Source organism: Aristolochia californica, unplaced genomic scaffold (assembly GCF_029961685.1).
Source record: "Aristolochia californica isolate CCGP_79_NKW_82.1479 unplaced genomic scaffold, dmAriCali1.0.hap1 SCAF_10, whole genome shotgun sequence".
NCBI classification, from domain to species: Eukaryota; Viridiplantae; Streptophyta; class Magnoliopsida; order Piperales; family Aristolochiaceae; genus Aristolochia; species Aristolochia californica.
This window is the reverse complement of record NW_027181771.1, coordinates 948,044-967,759: the sequence shown is the minus strand read 5'-3', so window position 1 is coordinate 967,759 and position 19,716 is coordinate 948,044. Positions and strand designations below refer to the sequence as shown.

Below are 19,716 nucleotides of genomic sequence, written 5' to 3'. Positions count from 1 at the left end.
ACGAGGGATCTCGAGTTCCTTTTTTACAAAAACAAGGAGGGTAGAACAAGACGAAAGAGACCGTCACGCTGCTCATTGTAGCTCTTTGGAACGAGAGATGGGGAGTGCATGGATTCTCTGGTCACCTTTCCCCCCTCAATCCCCCTCATTTTCGAATTGTGCCGCTTGCTCTGTTTTTGCTGAAGATCGGATCTAAATTTGTGTTTTGGTTTATTTGGGTAAGAAATGGCGTCGTTTATATCGCCGAAGATGCCCAAAACGAGCCCCCCAAAGCATCGCCACGACGGCAATTCTCCTCTACCTCTTGGAATGGATTGGAGCCCACCTCCTAAGAAATGGGTCAGTCAATTCTTCTTCGCTGATCCTAGAATTCCTTAATCTGTGTCCAATTCACGGGTTTGTTTCTTCTGACCTTGTTAAGGGACTTGAGAATTGAATTATGGGTCATTGTTCTCATGGTTGATGAAATTAAATTCCTAGGACAAAATAATTTGTAGGCTTAATTTTGCATGTCCTGAACTGAGGATAATTGAGGTTGCACTTAATGTTATTAGCATCCTTAGTCCCTTAGTTTCTATAGTTGGAGGTTGGGTATTAGAATCTAATCTGATGAACATTGAATGGCTTTAATGTCATGGTTTGATTTTGTTGGCTAATAAGGAGATTCGTATGTTCCTAATCCAAAACTTATTAATTGCTCATAGGTTATACAGGCTTATTGGGGTTTTCTTCACGTTAAAGAGTAACCTATCTGAGTTTTAGAAAACAGAATCTAATTGATGCATAAATTATGTTAAGGCTTCTATTTAGTCGTTTTTCTTATATCAGTTACGTTTAATGGTAGTGTTGTTGCCTTTTATTTCCTTGATGAAGCTTGTTATAAAGTTTAGGGAGATTGTAAAGAGTGTGATCGTTGGAAAAAGTCATAAATTTGGTTGCTGAGTCGTTCTTTATTATTATCTATCATCTGGGTACCATTGAGCTAGTTTCATGCATGTCTGATTAATGTTGTTATTTATCCTAGTGATTCTCATTTTTCTTAATTCAAGTCGGTAAAAGAGAATTAGCTGAAACAGCAATTATTTTGTTGATTTATGAATTAAAAGAATAATCATTCCATTATGGTTGATGGAGTGAAGGGAGATTTGTTTCAAGTAAAACAAACAGCATGATATATTTTGGTAGATTGAGGATAATGTCCACTTTGCCATTTTAGTGTAGTTAGTTGTTTGTCAAATTACCTAGGAAACATTGCATCTCCTTTGACAATATCAGTATTGCTAAAATTCTCCTTCCATAATAAATATTGAAGTTCTTGAAATCTCAAAGGTCCATCAAAAGGTAGAATAGCAGTGATATCTTAAAATTTCATGATCCTACTTGAAACATGCCTAGGTAAAGAGTATTGGGTTTGATACGTTGTATTTTCTGAACACATAGATAAGGAATGTCAGTTGGTTAGAGTATTTGCATTGGAAGTTTAAACCTTTTGCTTATTGATCACTTTCAAATTAACGAGAAGTCTTGCTTTCAAACCACTCTGATGTATCTTGATACCCATCTGTGTAACAGTTTTCCCAAATAAAAAGTTTTCATTTATTTGTTTCTAAAACAAAATTGGGCAATGTACTTAAATGTTGGACTCACTCGAATTGAGTTATTATTTTGGAACTTTTATGTTGGTTAAATGCAGTGTTGATTCCTTGTCTGTTTATTCTCTTATTTGTTGGAGTCTGACAATTTTCAATCCTTCTTTTAAGTTCCATATTTATCATGTAGGAAGGAAGAGACACTGTTTGGCCTCATGATCCTCACTCGGGATGGAGTTACTGTGTTAGTGTTCCCTCTTGGATAGTACAAGCTGAGACAAAGGCTTCAGAAGGCAGCTTCATTGATCCAGTGGTGGTGAGTCACCAGAGCGAATGGATTGCCCTGGCTGTTTATGTATTGGTAGAAAAGCTATCTTAGGAGCATAGTAATTGCTTTTTTACTGAAGTTTTTTGTGGGCAAGTCCCTGAGGCTCATCTTCAAAGTGGCATCTGCTCAAGGACCAATATTGCTAAAAAAACAAACTTTTCAACTGTGCATAGTGCCTTTTCCTGGTACTATGCAATGATAATTAAAAGCAATACCAGTGCAAAAGGATCATAACTTCTTTAATGTCCAATACCATCATATAGAAACTGCTCCTAGGAGTTGAAAGGGCATTGACCTCAATCTGTTTCCTTTTTGACCATGTGCAGTGCCATGATTTCTGTTTTAATGCCTTAAGACAGTTTTACAGGGTTCAGATTGGAATACAATCACCAGAAGGGATTAGTTTTGCTAGAGGGGTATTTAGGAGATTCAGTGACTTCTTGAAGCTATACAGTGCGGTAAGTTGTGAACTCTATCTTGAAACTAATATGAGAAAAGCATCTCGATATGCTACTTTCGCAATGCTAATTCACTTGTCACCATAAAATAGTTTCCAGCTTCATGTGATTTGATCTTTGAATTCTCCAATTGGAAACTCTTCCAAAGGAAATAGATCTCCTTTAGAGAGGTTGTTTTGGCTCTCAGTTGAAAATGCTCAACGTTTGTTTCACATTCACAGACTAAGTTGAAGGGCAAAATATTTAACTGAGAAGCTACACTAGGATCTTGATAGAAAACAGATTTCTCAAGGGTATATAGGGGACTATTTTTCTTGGTTATTTTTCCTGGGCTTTAGCTGTTTCCTGAATTACTGGATGAGTCATGAACTATACCTTCTCTTTATGTATGTCTTTGCCTTTACCAATGAAATATTAACCATTTATACTGCAGGAAAAAAATTATTTCAATTTTGGCTTTCTTCATTTGTTTTAGAATTAAAAAAAAATTCTCTAAATGAATTATGAAATTTTTCTAAAAATTTCAAGAAATTGTACTGTAAAATTTCAGCTGAAGTATAAGTCAGAGCTCTTCTATTGGCATTTCTCTAGTCCTTTCATGTTGAAGGGGATTCTCCATCATAATTTTTTGGATGTTTTGGAAAGTGGCTTCCCCTTGGAGATTAGGATATGTGTATGCTGAGATCCTAGAAATAATGTGTTCTCCCTTAACTATTTCACTTCAGCATGTTAGCAGGTCAGCAAATTCTGTATCGAATTTCCAAGCAAGGAAGGGGTCTCTTGCCAGAAAGTAATGGGCATGCCTTCCCCTGTAATTGAGGCTTGAGATGTTCTCTCCCTCCAGTGTTGAGGGGTGAGGCTTCTCTTGCTCCTGAACCTGTTACTCTTTACTCATTTAATGCAAAGCATCCCAACATTGTGTGAATCATCCAATAAAATGATATATTGTACTCTACACATTCCTTTTCTTTTCTGTCTTTAAAAGTAGAAAACTTGGTATTGGCAGGTGGAATAATGTAAAGCATTATTTGTTTCTTGATAACATTAATGTGAAGAAACTTACTCAAAGAACGAAAGAATTAGCCAAAGGTTTATGAAGAAGCATACAAATATGAGGACAAACTAGAGGAACAGTTGAATGTCACTCCCTCCATAGCCTGGAAATACTTTTTCTCCATAAACTTCGTTTGCATGATCCCACATTATGTTTTCTTTATTTGACTGCTGCAGGAAATAAGCTCTTCTTTGTGGATAGGATGTTGGTTATTGTTTTCATTGCAAATTGAAAGTTGCTTTGACTTTGAGATGTCTTTAACATGTTTTCTTTTTTCTGTATGATTTGTAGCTTAAACGTGTATTTCCCAAGAAAAATCTCCCACCACACCCGCCCAAGCATCGTTTTTTAAGAATCAATTCGAGCAAAGTGCTTTTAGAAGAGGTAGGTAGCATGGTAGTACATAGATTTTTGTTTTTCGTTTTTTTCCTACACTAATATGTCATTTGGTTATGGATCTATGCTTATTGTGTCCTCAAGAGTGTTTAAATTTCACTATCTTCATATTTGATGTAAGCAACTATTACATGACTGCTTTAGGAGGGATTTTTCCTAGGTGTTTCCACATGTTTGAGGTTACTCAATTAACGTTACAAAAAATATGTCATCATTCAGTGATACTATAAATGAAACTTGATACGTTCCAAGGAAAAGCACATGCTACTGAAAGAAGAATAAAAATTACTGTTTTCTTCTAGCCTATGCAGAATAATTGAAAAGAATTTTCTGGGAATGTCCTTGGAGTCTGGTCCAACTCCCCACAGCTTGAACTACATTAGAATTCCCCTCTTTTTAAGTTTGACTAATGTGGGCCTTCATTCACTTAAATAATTGTATTTCATTTTTATTTTTTTTTTGGGAGCAAAATGGATCTGTCATATTAGGATAAGTTATTTTTCTCTTTAATGATGAATGGTCTCAAAATGTTAGTTTATTCCAGAGGAGGAGTGCTTTGGAGGAATGGATGGGCAAGCTACTGTGCGACATTGATTTGTCCAGAAGTGTTCCTGTGGCGTCCTTTCTTGAACTGGAAGCTGCTGCAAGGGCATGTACGTAAATCTTTTGCAGATTGATCGTTGGTTAGACCAATTTTTAGGTTTCCGATTTAAATGGAGAAAAGGATAAATTTTTATGTATATCACTGCATTTGATTGACAAGAAGTACCAACAATATTGATTTTGTTTACATATAAAAGATGCCCTTCACTTGCAAGGAGAGTCTGTCCCACCCATTTTACTACTGATAGTGACCTCAAGTTAATCTTCGATAATTTAACATTATTTAGTCTAAAGGCCTTCACTAGCTGAGAGTGAACTGTGGGTCTTCTTATCTTTGATTTCCTTTTTATGAGTCTTGCTTTGGGTTTTTTTTTATCAGGCTTTTCTACACAGTGACCTGTTGGTTATCAGACTTTAATTGGTGGGTCCATGTCCCCACTGTACCCTCTGTTGGGGTTGTCTGAACGATTATATGGTCACACTCTCTAATGTCATTTTATTCTATCTGAAAGTTCAATATTTTCGCATAATTCACAATTTAGCATGATAAAATTATAATGCTTTTCTCCTGCAGCGTTTCAGGATGAAAACCACAAAAGTTTGGATGCTGCTTCTGACAGTAGTCATGGTGGTTCATCTTCTTGGACATTGCGACCTACATCTAGTGCTTTTGTTGTTAGGAATAATTTGTCACCAATCGCAAAGACTTTGTCTATTTTGACAGATGACTATAGTGATCATACTTATGAAGCATCAGACCTGGGTACACCCAGGCATGGTAGGGACCAATTTTCAGAAATTGGTTCAGATGATATTTCATTGGATCAAGACTTGACTTCTACCATGGGCACAATCACAAAGTATGGCAGGCTGAACAATGAAAATGGACTCATGGGAGAAACTATGTCAGAACAACTAGAGGAATTTCATAGCGACAAAGTGCTTCATAGGAAAGAAAATATTGTTGGAGGAAAGGACATCTTTTATGGAGATGCCTCAACTGATTCTCAATCAGAATCAAAGAGGAATAAGATCCTTGGACATGCTCGAAAATTGTCTTCTGAGAGTGTTGGAAGTGATACAAGTTCTGTGCGCGGTAGTGAAATATCAAATTCTGGGCTGGGCATTTCTGGAGATAACTCTGTGGATGTTACTAGAGATTCTGAGGTTGCTGCTTTGCAATTTTCAAATAATGTGCAGATTGTTCTGCCACTGGATCAGCGTAATAAAATGAATAGGGTGCTCACAACCTTTCAAAGAAGATTGGCTACAGTTAAAACAGATATGGAGGATCTTTGGGCTAGGTTAGATCAAGAAACCGCTGCAAAAGAATATCTTACAACAAAGGGGCTGGGCATTTCTGGAGATAACTCTGTGGATGTTACTAGAGATTCTGAGGTTGCTGCTTTGCAATTTTCAAATAATGTGCAGATTGTTCTGCCACTGGATCAGCGTAATAAAATGAATAGGGTGCTCACAACCTTTCAAAGAAGATTGGCTACAGTTAAAACAGATATGGAGGATCTTTGGGCTAGGTTAGATCAAGAAACCGCTGCAAAAGAATATCTTACAACAAAGGTGGGTACCTCTTTTGTACTTTTCAGTTGATTGTGATCATGTAATTGAGTTATTTAATTTTAATCTGGCATTTTGAACTTTTATTATACGTATTGGATTGGAATAATAATTGATTTGGAGCTTTCTTTCTCATTGTGGAGCTAAGATATCTTTTGACAATCATTTGGCTGAGCTTTTGAAATCCTGTCAAAGACCTTGGAAGTTCTTTTCTTGAGGATGATGAAGAAATTTTGGTAAGGAGAGAAAAAATTATAAGAAAATACAAGCAAATGGCTAGCCCACAAACGAGGCCAGCAAGAAAAAGCACATCACGAACCAGTTTGAAAAATAAAAACATAGAAACACAATACAATCAACCTGGGTCAATTGGGTAAGAATCATTCTCAATAAGATGCGTTAGAGATGCTCCCTGTTTCCATTAATAAAGTTTCTTTTGATAGATGAAATGCACTTCTTAGTTAACATCAAATAGATTACTTGTGATTTATAATCAATTGCTCTGGAGAGCATTAACTTGGTTCAAAACCCAGCATCTAAATTAGCTTTATGGCTGAAGCAGGAACAGGCATTCTTCTAAATAAGTTCAAGTAACTCCTGACACATATCAGCCAACTTTCATGAATGAGTTTGAAGCCCATTACATTTTACAGCTCCTCTGGTCACCACCCTTTATGGATAAAATTATTTTCCGACTCAAACCACTCTCCAGCTTTTGCTTAGCTTGCATCGGGAACCGCAGTCCTCCTGCTTCAGAGTGTTATATATGGGCCAACTAGAGGCTTGTTTTTCTCTTTTCTTTGTTAACTGAACTTGCAGGTGCACACAAAACTATTACTGTTTGATGTGAGGAGTATACTTGGTATCAGTGCCTTCCAGATGAGAATTAATCCTCATAGGTCACTTAGAGGATTTCAAATTTCTTGTTACACTAATTTCATTTGATTAAATTGGTCACTTTATTCATATTTTCTTTATCCTATTCTACCCCCCAGGTGAAAGATTTGGAAATTGAACTTGATAGTACAAAACAAAAAGCTAAAGAAAATTTACAGCAAGCAATCTTAATTGAAAGGGAACGAATCACACAGATGCAGTGGGACTTGGAAGAATTTCGTCGGAAGTCAATGGAGATGGAATCAAAGTTCAAGATTGAACAGGTTTCTTGTTCTTGCTGATATTCATTTTCAAATAATCCATAGTAGAACTGAAATTGATTATTTATTTTTTTGTGACTTTCCCTTTCCAATTTCAGGATGAAAAGATTCTTGCCGAATCAGCAAAAATGTCAGCCATCAGTGAGAAGGCCACATTGATGCAAGAGTTGGATATGATGAGAGAACAGTTTGAGAACTTGCATAGGCATCAAGCAGGTTCGGAGATGAAATCTAAAGGCGATATTAAAGTTCTTGTGAAGGAGGTTAAATCACTGAGAAAAACTCAAATCGAATTGAGACAGGAGCTAAGTCAGTCATTGAAGGAGAGGTCTGAGCTAGAGGTAGGTGTTTATTCCTTAGCATGAAATGCTTAGATGTTTTCTAGTTTACTTGGAATTTATCTGATACTGCCCTATTTCTATGAAATTCCTGGGTAATCCTGGCAATTGATGTAATTTAGATGACTTCAGGTTTAAATGTCTTAAAACAGCTAATCATCATTTCTTTGTCGCTTTCTCTGTTTCCTCCTCTCTCACTCATCTCATTTTCTCTTATTTATTATGAAACATTATCTTGTCTTGTTTCCCTCATTTTTTCTGTATTAGTTCTCTTTTTGGCACCTGAGCACCTCAAGTGTCTTTTGGCTCTTCACCAGTATTCTTACATTAATGAAGCCCTCTCTTATAACTTATCTGTTAGGACAACCCATGGGCAGGGTACCCTATCTATTCATTGTATTTCTTGCTAAAACTTTAGCAGTATTTTATGTTATCAATTTTTATTTGAACTCTTTCAGAAAATTCTGCAAAAAGAAAAGCAAAAGAAGGAACGTGCCGAACTTGCAAGAGAGAAGCTCCTGCATGAATGTGAAATTCTTCGTTGCCGGCTTCAAGAATGTGGTGTCAATTTTCTTGCAGAAGAGGAAGATAAGTTCAATGTTGACACTTCTCTCTCCGATGCTCTGGATCTTTTGACAACTTCTGACAATAGAATCGGCCTCCTTCTTGCAGAGGTATGTCTATCATCTTTCACGGCAGTTTGTGGAGTATCATGTTATATTGTTGTTATTGTTATTTTATCAGTGAGTGATTAGTCAGTCAGTAAGTTGCATCCTAAGGAACTGTCATATGCCTGGAAAAGTATATTTCATTCTTGTGGCCATTCTTTCCAGGTAAAAGTCCCATACCCTCTTAATATGAACCTTGCTATTTAAAAAAAAAAAAAAAAAAGTCCCACATGGATTATGGGTTTAAAGATTCTTGACTTTGTTAGTTGGGAATAGGCCTCCTAAGTTGGTTAAATGGATAAACAGGTACCAATGTCCTCAAAAGTTGTAACGACAAATAATAACACGACTGCCTCAAGGACATATGCCAGCAGTTTGCAGTCTCTGAACTGTTAAGTTTTCAACATGTATAACAGGAAATCTCCAAAGGAGTTGAGAGACATAACTTGTTGCTACCATTGAATCTTGTGACAAAAGGTTTCTTGTTCCTTTAATTACTATTTTCCATTGTTAAAAATGTTGGATTCTCCCTCTTGCTTGTTTTTGCCATAATAACTATGTATCAGTTAGTTCATGTTTTTTTAAAAAACTTTGTTTCAGGTTAAAGCCTATAATCTTCAAGGAAAACTTGTACTCCTTTTGCAAACTGGTGATTTTGGAAACTTGTTCTTATACTGCATTGAAGGACTTGCCTATTTGCTAATTAAATGGACAAATTTGATTTCATGGAAATTGGTGAACTGAAAACTACTCCATTGCTTTTCTGAAATTGTGGTGTTTCTAATGACAAACTATATTGTTCGCCAATTATGGTAGGCACAATTGTTAGCCCAAGATGATGGTGATGATCAGGGTGACAAATTCGAGAGTGATCTCCGCGTAAATGGTGATGATCCAAGAATTGCGGGTAATGAGGTGCGGAAAATATTGATGGATATTTTTGTCGACAATGCTCTTCTGAGGAAACAGGTGAATTCTTTAACTCGCTGTGGGTTGAAAACCACAATCAAACCAGATAAAGAAGATGGGAGAGATAATGCTGCCCCAGGTAGAAAGACTGTACTCAACAAATTCTTAGAAAGATAGAGCAAAGGGATTATATCCTGTAGTTTTGTGTAAATACTGTCAATCTGACAATGATCCCTTTCGTTTAAGTCATTCCCACAGCAAATTAAAAGTGAAGTTTCTGAAATTTGAGGCTTAGTGTATTGTATAATTCATGTCCCAAGAAATTTTTGGCCCTGTGAGCAATGAGCAAGCATGTTGTAACTCTGTTCAGTTCTTCATGGATAATTTGTCTTAGGATTGACAGTGGAGGAGGTAGAACCTGCATTTACTGCTCTAGTAGTGGGTGAGGCTGAATAGTTTATTAAATTCTTCATATGATTATCAAAAAATATGAACCTATCAAAAATCAACTTAGAGATATGACTAATTAGTCTTTTTTAAGTTATTTGCTATGTTTAAACTAAAAAATAAATCTTACCATCATTGGTTAGACTTACTACATGAATAGATGATGGATATATATGTGCTATTTAATATGCAATAAAGGGTGTGTTTGTGTCAATAAGACTAAAGGGTTCTTGATTACAGAACAATTAATCACCAAATTTTAAAAGTTACTTTGAATGCACCAAATGTTATTCTCATTCTTGTTTCTGAAAAAAGACCAAAAAACATTTTGGTGCGAAATAATTAGATGAAATAGTCATTGATCTATTTTGCACCAAATGACTTTTTGTGTTGGATCAACCCTAATGAGCTTTCTTTTTGAGTGCCAGAGGTTAGTGAATTATTTTTTCTTCATTGTACAAAGTGAATTGCATTTGATCCTTTAAACATCTTATTAGAAGTAATTGACTTTTAAATATTGTTTTTTATTCATTTAATGTAACATCCAGATATCAAAACGTGACACAATGGGATATTCTAATGTAAGGTATAAGAGTAAGTAGCAGTAATTTTAATGATAATATTAGTTGTTTGTCTTGGCTAGAGGAAATAACCATTTAATCCTTTTTGCGTTTCATGCAGACAGTAAACTAGCTTGGTAATTAGAAATATAAAATCACTAAGATGAATAGAAGAAAAGTGGGAAACTGATATGATTTTGGACGATTTTGTTGATTCCCAAGCGCCTAAAACTCTCGACAGGATGCATTACAGGTAATTCTGAGCATCTGGGCAGTAATGCTCATTCCAGCTGAAAACCACCTAATCTCAACAGTCTTGACCAACCACTACAATGGCTGAACTAAAAAATTGAATATACACAAGCACATGCACAACGAATCCTCCACTCTGGAATGTTTCTGTCATGGTCTACATCTCTTCATTGATGTTGCAGTTCACCCTTCACTCTCAATGGAGAGTAACAATTTCCTTTCTTACAGCTTGCCCGTCGGGAGAAAAGTACACAAAATCATTACTTTTGACGGTCAATTCCTTCAAAGTTCAAAGAGGTTGGTAAAAACTGTGTTCAATAGATTGCAAATCAATTCTGATGTATATGGAGGAACTGGTCAGTTTTCTTTTTTGCTTCAAATAGATGCTTAAATATACATCTTCAGACTGAAGCATTAAACTTTCAGCTAAAAAAAGAAATCAAATCAAAAGGTAATAAGATGAGGATGTGAGTGTGGAGTGAAGGGAACTGCTAATGTTAGTTTCAGGCAAAACATATCATTCCAAAACACACCATTAAAAGAGTTTTGCCAAAGATATTATCTTTCACTGATTGAAAATAATATTAACTAGCCATAAAACCAAACCAACAAATGTTTATCTGACAAATCACAAATGATGGGTTACAACAGGTAATAAATTCAATGAATAATCTATTTTTTTAGGTTTATAGCAAACATATTCATTGCCAAAACCCTAAAATACAAAGGACAAAACTATACCTGATATTCAAACACATTCTTCTTTTTTCTTTTGTCAAAAAAGATTTCATGAGCAAACTCACCAGTGGCCAGTCCTGTTATAGGGCCCAATTCTATCGCCTGTAGAAGCACTGTCCAAGAAAGATGGTGAGCTGAAAGCATCCTGTGACATTGGGAGTAATTTGGGTTTTCAAGCCCCTCACAAAAAAATCAGCTCCTCACATCCCTGTTTTAGCCCGTTTCATACCACTGGAATTGAATGGAGAAACACTACCACTCGGCCGGGGGCTTTCTTCTCTAAAATTGGAATTTAGTAACGCTAGCTCCCTTAGTTGCTGCCTCTTATAAAAATCCTGCGACTCATCCTACAAAAGAATATTTAGAATAAAATAATTCACATCTGGTTAGTAAACTCTTAGTCAAAACCTGAGTGTCAGTGTCAGCAAGTGCAAGTTTATCTTAGAAAAGAAAAAGTAATGCCTCTGGAAAACAACTGCCGAGAATGTAGTTAGAATCAGAAACCCAAAGTTCATAAAGGTGGTAAACCTTTTATTACTCAAACTACTGAGCGATCTCTTTAAGCCAAAGTTTCAAAATTAGCAAGTGTAATTAATAAGTGTAAACTAAGACATTAAGGCTGGCATGTTTCTTGGAAGAAAGCCCCAGAAAGACTCCATTGCTTTATGTGAAAAACATCCTTTGAGATACATACATTCATGGTTAGATGCTCAAAAATATATATATAAAACACTCTTGACTCTTTATTATGACCTCTCTAAACAGAGATTTAGTTAATAAATATCCTTTTTTACTTTGAATGCAATGTGCCAAAGAAATTTAATTATTTAATATCAGGAACCAGTAGCAGCATGGAGATTTTACTCATCTGCTAATCATTGTTTATTACCCATTAAAATGATAATAGATCCTTCGTCGCAGCCTATCAACTTCGAATAGGAAATATATTGCCATGGATACGGCTGGTTATTGGTAAGAAGAGAAAAATACCACAGGTTTAAGCAGTTCTTCTATAATTTCTTGAGCATGTCTCAGCCTTGTATCAACAATATTGGCAGGTAATTCGGCCTCAACCAAAATGTGAAGAGGTTCATTCAGATGCTCGTAGCCTGGTCTTCCTCTCAGCTTCTCCTCCTAAAATGTGAAAAATTATGTAAGTGAGTTAATTGCATTCAGAAACTCAAATTTAAAAATTTTAAATTTTCTGATTAACTTGGCAATAAGTTATTCACAAGGAAGAGAGAGTTTTAAAGAACACATATGTGGGCAATTTCTTCTCTTCAAGATCAAGCGTGCAAGTGCAAAAGTTATTTATAATGTTGAAATAGGCTAATCTGATACTAATGCAAAAGACAATGCTGGTAGATGTCTTGAGTAAATTCACAAGACAACAAAGGTGATGTAGAGAGAAGATGAGATTCATGGAAAATGCCATACAGAAAGATATGAATAAAAGACAACAATTTTTTTTGAAGACTTGCAATTTGATAGCAGGCATTTATGGACCTAAATAAAATCTCATTTCTCATTGTTCTGAAAAGTGAAAAAAAAAAAAAAAAGAAAAACACGCAAGAGTTCAACATGGAGCACCTACATGGGATTGCTGATGTTTGATAAGCCATGGGATTCATTTACATCAATTTACAGATGGAGAAGCATAACTTACTTCAGAATTGAATATACTATCAATAAGCAACATATTTCAGTCTTCAACGCTCACTGAAAGTTTAACTAGTCTCTAAATGGAAATTCTACAACTAATCAAATATCTCCAGGTGGGAATTCTATAATTAGCAAATTGAAGACTTTAAGCAGTAAGCTGTTAGTATTCCAAAAAAAGCTGTAATCAATTTAATTACTTCAGATATTTCTCTTCAGAAAAAATATTTATCAGTAACAAAACAGATTATGCTTACTTACATTTTATTAGGTATGTATTTTTGGGCAATATCGTGCAAAAGCAGTGGGTGCTAGGCAGAACTACTATTTCAGATTATCAGAAGGGAATCACACTTTTTTTGCCGGGCTTATTGCCGTCGAATATTTAATGCTTTTTTTTGGTTTGAGAGAATTCTCTCCTCATTTTTCAAGTTTCTTGGCATCTCCCTATCACTTCAAGATTCACTAACAAAAAATCTACTTTTGTAAGTTCACTTCTAAATAAGAAGAAAATTATTTTTAAAAAATGCTAAGCACGAACTTACCTCTAAAAATCCATCTTGTACTCATCAGCATATAATGTTGAGCACTCCACAGAAACCAAATGAACCAAGAAGTAAACTTACTAAATAATTTTCCAGAGGTGTTGAGGAAGGGATTCAAACTTGGGAACCATTCACACTCACGAACATATTCAGGGGCCAAAGAAAATAGTATTTTACATGTAAAACATAACAAAGCAATGTCTTATTTAGAAATGGAACTTCAGCAGTCAGTGTTTTGTTCCTACTCTTCTATAACAAAGTATGACAATGTTCTTCAACTCAACAAGCTAATGATTCAAGCGTAAAAATGGCCACCCTTTTCAGAAGCATATTTCATTTAATATGTTCATATCTTAAAGCATTAAAACACGAACAAATAAACAACAAACAAAGAGCAATTGGGTTGGATTTTAGTCACCTTGCCAGGGTCTTTTATTGAACCCTTCCCTCTAATGTACACACGACAGCCAGTAGAAGCTTCCACCCGTTTCAGTGAATTGCCTCTTGGACCCAACAAGCGGCCAACAAAATTAAACTGGAATTATCATATAGAACTGGTCAGTCTGATTATTAGAACAAGAATAATATCAGCATTTGAACAGTTTGATCACCACTTTATAGAGAGCTGCAATAGATAGCAACTCCTGTGCGACATTTAGAGGATAATGGCAGGTACTTGGCATGTCATAGCTGCCACCATATCTCTGTAGCACATGGAGCATATTTGCAAAGGTGGTTGGCAGAGTACTCGAGAAAGTTAACAGTCATTGGAAGTGCAGACTCAATAGATCCTCATCAATCAATAATGATAAGATAACAGAATCTAATATGATCTGCTTGTGAAGCTAGTGAACAGTGTATAGCACTTTGCAGAAACCGTGCTAGTTGCACAGATCATGTGATCTCTACATGTTCATTAGTAGTAGAAGGCAATCTACATAAATAACATGGATGGTTGACAGATAAGCCCTTCCATCTATCAAGTATAAGACAGATCAAGGGTTTGGGATGACTGCTTTACATGCTAATTTTTGTTAATTTTAAAATTCTTTACATGCTAATCCAATGTTTTTTTTTTTTTTTTTGTAGAGTAAATACCAAAGAAATCAAAGAGTAAGCAAACCAGTAAAAGTAATAACAGGACATAAATTTCTAAACTTAGAAATCTAATGCCAATAATATCGAGGCCCTATATCATTTCGAATTCCTGACTTGAATTAGACCACATGTGACTCACCATTTATGGGTTAGATAGCTCAAAAGATCAAGGCAAGCATTCCAGTTTATAATTTTTCATTTTGGTCAAAGACATAAAACATACATTAGGATAAGTGTCTACAGGAATTTCCAACCGCAAAATCTTCTTGACAATGTATGAACTTGGGCTTGCTGGTGCCCCTTGCCAGTCCATTGTCATTCCTTGGGGCAGACCTAACCTCTGTCAAAAGCAAGGGGGTGTTCAGTCAGTACACTCCTAACTAAAGAATGCAAACAATTTAACATCTTTAATGGTTAACAGTACACTCATAACTAAAAAATACAAAAAATTAAAATCCTCAAAAATTAACAGTACGCTCATAACTAAAGAATACAAACAAATTAACATCCTCAAAAGTTAACAGTACACTCATAACTAAATTAACAGTCAGTACACTCTTGATGTTTTTCCTTGTCTTTTTGCTTTAATGAAATGCACCTTCTATAAATAAAAATATCCCCAAAAGAAGAAATTTAGTAGGATGATATGTAATGGCTTTATTTTTAATAACCTCATCTTAATTTGATAAAAAGATGCATCTTTTCCAATTTCAAAAATGCATATGAATGTAGTCTAGCTTCTAAACAACTAACTCATGTCGAAGAAGATAACTGATAAGAAAAACATGACAACTATTACTGTAGAAAGTATTGTAATTAGATTTATGCTACATCAATATATTTAAACATCTTCTCTTCTATTTTGGGAATTGAAATATCATTATTAATGGATATACCTAAGTTTAGGTTGCCAAAAAGAGGAGCAAAGAGAGTGAGCTGATGTAAAGTGACTAACAAGGTTAGACAAAATCCAACAAATTGCCGTAGCCTCTATCCGATTTTGGAGTTTCTTCCTCATGGTAATTAGAATAATTTCCATATTTTGGAAGATAGCAGAAGTCTTAACATCCACAGAAGCTACCGACAATGAAGTCATCACAAAGAATACACCAACCTCATTCTTAACTCAGATCAAACACGAGTTCTTATATAGACATAAGATGTAAAGCCTCTTGAAGATTTTTAGTGCAAAGTGCAGAGTACCTTCTCAGACATGGTTACTTCTAGACTTGAGCACCTGAACAAAGTCAGTACAGAAGCTATCTTTTTATTTGGATACTCCATTTTTCACCAATCAAACCTGGCCTCCAAACCCTCCCAATTGACCCACTTAAATCAGTTCACATAGGCTACCCATTACAAAGCTGCCAACATTTTCAACCAAATTAACTATGGAACCTCGTCTTTCCTGCTTTATACGATAGAAACCTGATATAAAAATATTAGCTATCTCAAAGCCAGCAATATACTCCACTCTTTTAATTCATATAAACCAAATCTTTCATCTCCAAAAACATGAAGGAAGGTGAACATGATATCAACAGCATCTTTCAACTGCCATCATTAATAATTATATTTTTTTAAAATTAATAATAACAAAATTAACAGACAAAGATCAAGTACATGTATTAAAAAGGTTCAATTTTCCAGTTACCTCCTGAGGAAGGCCATTCCAGCTACCTAAACTAGTTCCTCCAACATTTGGGATAAAGTTTGAAGCCAAGAAGCCTGGACTTGCATTCTGTAGCCGGTCATAGTTTTCAAAACCTTGATTGGAAACCAAATTAGAGAGCCGTATAATCTCTGTCAAATGAGAAGCAGCAACAGAAAAGATTAACAATATAGTCTTAGGTAGAGAAATCGGTAAAAGGGAAAAAAGACCAGGACTTTTTTAATGAAAAATCAGAGGTCAAATCACTACTGCCATCTATGCAGTTAGTACTAGCTAACAAAAAGAGTTAGAGAAACATTAAATGCCAAAATTGATGCAGGGCCCAAACATCAATTGGATGGCCCATGCAGTCAATCAGTTTTTTGAATGCCCCATGCACTGGATCAATTACCCACAGGTTTAGGCTTAAAATCCTATCTGCCACCATTTGAGTAGGCAAAGTCAGATAGATGGTAAGGTTCGCCAATCAGACTCTAGATGGCTATTTCCAAAAGAAAAATAGATCATGCTTTGGTCATTGTTGAACCAATACATCAATCACTCAGAGAGGCTTCACAACAGGCATATGCACATTCAAGCTCCACATTGGGGATTTTTAACTTTGGCTTTTGTGCAGCGCATTAAGATACAACTGAGTAGCAAGCAACACAACATGAATTAGATATTGGCTTCACATAAGATAATTTTGTTGCAACTCTTGACTGGGTATTTTACTCTAAAACACAAGAGTTCCTCTTTCATCTGAAATAGAGACTGGGTTTTGAAATTCTACTCTAAAGAACGAGAGTTCCTCTTTCATCTAATATACCTCACTATAAATGAGGCTGGAACTGTACATGAAGAAGCAAGCTTTTGTGCACAACAAAGGTATAAATCTAACAGGTTGACTTTCTATTACAGTGATTATTATACCTCTTGTTGCCAAAGTTGTGTTCTCCTCAATAACAAAAAAGAAAAGGGAGGATAAGGGAATGGAATTTCTAATGGAAGTTAAACATCGATAATGCAACAGTTTGATCATGAGCTACATTTGAGCAAACAACCTTACGATAAGCTCTAACAGATCTCATGAGTATTTGAAATGCCAAGCTTAGTCTTACAGTTTGATGATGAAGCACATTTGAGTAGACAGAGTACCCATTATTTAATTGAAGAGTACTTGTTTCACGAGCATAGATGAAGTTTACCTGACAAAATCGCTACAGATTTCCAGCCCCAGCAAAATAATCATGAATGACAACGGAAACTCAGTAAACATCGCAAAGTACAACCAAGAAGTTATTTCCCAAAAGACTAATGTGATAAGATATAGTAACATCCAAAGCAGTTCTTTGAAGACCAGAGAAGAGATACGAACCGCCAACATCGAATGTTAGGACCATTTTCCAATTTGAGGATGTAATTAACCAAGACCTAAATCCAAAAACTCCACTCAAGACACTATAACTTGCTAACAGTTACGAACCCAGATCTTAAATGCATCAAGAAGTTGAGAACACTCACCCTGATTCAGTAAACGGCTGCATATAGGAAGAACCTGCATGAACGGCCCAAGCTTCTGATGTTCTGCCAACAGCTCTGCCAAGTACTGACTAAAAGAAACAATACCCCAAAATTTTCCAAACACCCAATTCAATCAACATGCACCACGAATATAAAAAAACAAACAGACCCCATTAAAAATGCAACTCTTTCTATGTTCGTGAAGCAGTACCTATCGATGTCGGGCGTGTTCCGTATTTGTGGAGGGGCCGCTCTTGCTGGAGAGAAGCTGTGTGAGTATAAACCTGACATGTTTCCGAGACAGATAAAAGGGTTTTGCAGAGAAGAAAAAAAAGGAGAAGAAAAGGAGGGTGTCGAGAGAAGCTGTAAAGGCTCTGTTGGGTTGCAGAAAGGGAAGAGAATGGAGGGATTCTTTCCCTTTCTACCCTCCAAAAAAGGAAGAAAAAAAAAAACAACAGAAAAAGAAAAGAAAAAAATATGTATAGAAATGAGTGGATTGATTTCTGCTCTCTTGAGGGTTTAAATAGGTATGGGGTTTTTCTGGCCTCTGAGAGAGAGGGAGAGAGAGAAATACAGAGACGTGGCTGTGAATTTACAGTATGAAAGAGAACCGAGGCATGCAAACGCGGCAGCAGGGAGATGAAATACAGCAGCTCCCAAACGAAACTGTGACTATATCTTGTAGTGGGAGCCTTCCGAGAGTCCCATGTGGGCTCCGCAATGACAACGATGGGATGGCATTGATAGGAGAGAGAGTGACAAATCTGGGTGAGAAGTCAAGTGAGAGACAAATTTTAGACAAACCGGGGAAGAAAGCCTTCCTGGGAGACTATCCAAGGAGAGGCCTTACGATAAGAAGCACATGAGAATCCCTAAAATGACATCTATTTTGTCTTTTTTATATATACCCATTTTCGGATATCCATTATTTTTATTAAAAATATAGAAATTAAATTAATTTTTTTAATTTTTTTAGAAAATTATTTTATATCATGTAAATTTTATATATATTTGAGAAGAAATGGAAGTCAAACCACCCTTTTTACTAAATAAAAATAATTATAATAAATATTTATAATTAGTTATAATTCCCAAATTAAATTAACCTATTAACATAAAATAAACATTATTAGGCTTATTATACTAATCAAATCATAAACAATGATATTTTTGTAGAGGCATTGAACATGAAATGGGTTCTTCATTATATTTTGTACAACCAAAGATTATTCCTCCAGATGGTATCGATTACTTAAGTGTTGTTCTAGTAATAAATCCAATTTTTTTGTAAATTGATAATAATTTTAAAATTCTATGTCGAACTACGAAATACCCATCGAGTTACTAGTTTAGCACATTTTGATATTATCTCTTCTTGTTGGAAACTTGCGAGTTTCTTTATCTAGAAAAAGGAAAAAAGAAAGAAAGAAAACCAGCATTGGATTCCATTCAGGTCTACTAAAAAGCATAGGACAATGCACGCTGTGCCTCACATGAACAATTGTGGAGGTTGCAACAAGGTATTTTGGACTCTCTTCATTATTTAATGCTACAAATCTTTGCATGTTCTATAAAAAAAAAAAATATGGGACTTTGGTAAAAAAGAAAAAAAATTGTGTGGGCCCTCTTACATGTGTCGAGATCGATCAAAATGGTAGAAAAACAAGCAAATATCTACATTAGAAGGGACAAAAACCGAACTTTTGTTGAAGTATTTAAATGGATTTCCTTTTCTTTCTTCTTGTATTTTTATGCCTAAGATTTGGTGGTGATTTGGGAGGAAGAAGTAGATGCTACAACTGATTTAATTTTAATTTAATCATCAAATATGAATTAAATAATTTAAAATTTGTTTTTTATATTAATTTATTATCTAATTACTCATGATTAATGTATATTTGATTTTTAAAAAAAATGATATAATATTACTATGAATGTTCAATGCTAAGAGTTAAACTTATGGTATATAATTAGGTAATATGTTTAGTTGTGCGACGAGATAAGTTGCTCTTGTTTTTTTGTTCTTTTCAGCATATCATGTGACTAATTAATGCACTCTGAGGGAAAGTGAAATTAAATTTGAATCCACTTTCACTTACCCAAAATCGTTAATGAACACCCAAGTAATTCGCTTTCACTCACTCCCGTTTGTCTACCCTTTGATTTC

At 35.3% G+C, this 19,716-nt stretch overlaps 2 protein-coding genes across 4 annotated transcripts; one reads left to right on the top strand and one right to left on the bottom strand.

Annotated features, from left to right (window-relative positions):
• The first annotated feature begins 62 nt into the window (after positions 1-62).
• LOC137966160 (PX domain-containing protein EREL1-like) lies at positions 63-9,416 on the top strand. 2 transcript variants are annotated; one of them, XM_068812701.1, is made up of 10 exons: positions 63-339; positions 1,780-1,905; positions 2,277-2,375; positions 3,721-3,813; positions 4,370-4,478; positions 5,003-6,006; positions 6,999-7,163; positions 7,259-7,501; positions 7,957-8,172; positions 8,983-9,416. In XM_068812701.1, the coding sequence occupies exons 1-10, from the start codon at positions 226-228 to the stop codon at positions 9,250-9,252; spliced, it is 2,439 nt and encodes an 812-aa protein (XP_068668802.1). In that variant the 5' UTR covers positions 63-225; the 3' UTR covers positions 9,253-9,416. The 2 variants fall into 2 exon arrangements, with proteins under 2 accessions (XP_068668802.1, XP_068668811.1); XM_068812710.1 differs by lacking the exons at positions 63-339; positions 1,780-1,905; positions 2,277-2,375 and having other exon boundaries at positions 3,733-3,813; positions 4,360-4,478.
• Positions 9,417-10,889: 1,473 nt separating this feature from the next.
• On the bottom strand, positions 10,890-18,058 carry LOC137966148 (KH domain-containing protein At3g08620-like). Of its 2 annotated transcripts, XM_068812680.1 has the most exons (8): positions 17,761-17,849; positions 17,550-17,638; positions 17,404-17,459; positions 16,029-16,177; positions 14,598-14,714; positions 13,695-13,811; positions 12,063-12,206; positions 10,890-11,419 (listed from the first exon to the last, which is right to left on the bottom strand). In XM_068812680.1, exons 2-8 carry the CDS (start codon positions 17,570-17,572, stop codon positions 11,273-11,275), a joined length of 753 nt encoding a protein of 250 aa, XP_068668781.1. In that variant the 5' UTR covers positions 17,573-17,638; positions 17,761-17,849; the 3' UTR covers positions 10,890-11,272. The 2 variants fall into 2 exon arrangements, with proteins under 2 accessions (XP_068668781.1, XP_068668789.1); XM_068812688.1 differs by lacking the exon at positions 17,404-17,459 and having other exon boundaries at positions 17,761-18,058.
• Positions 18,059-19,716: the final 1,658 nt, after the last annotated feature.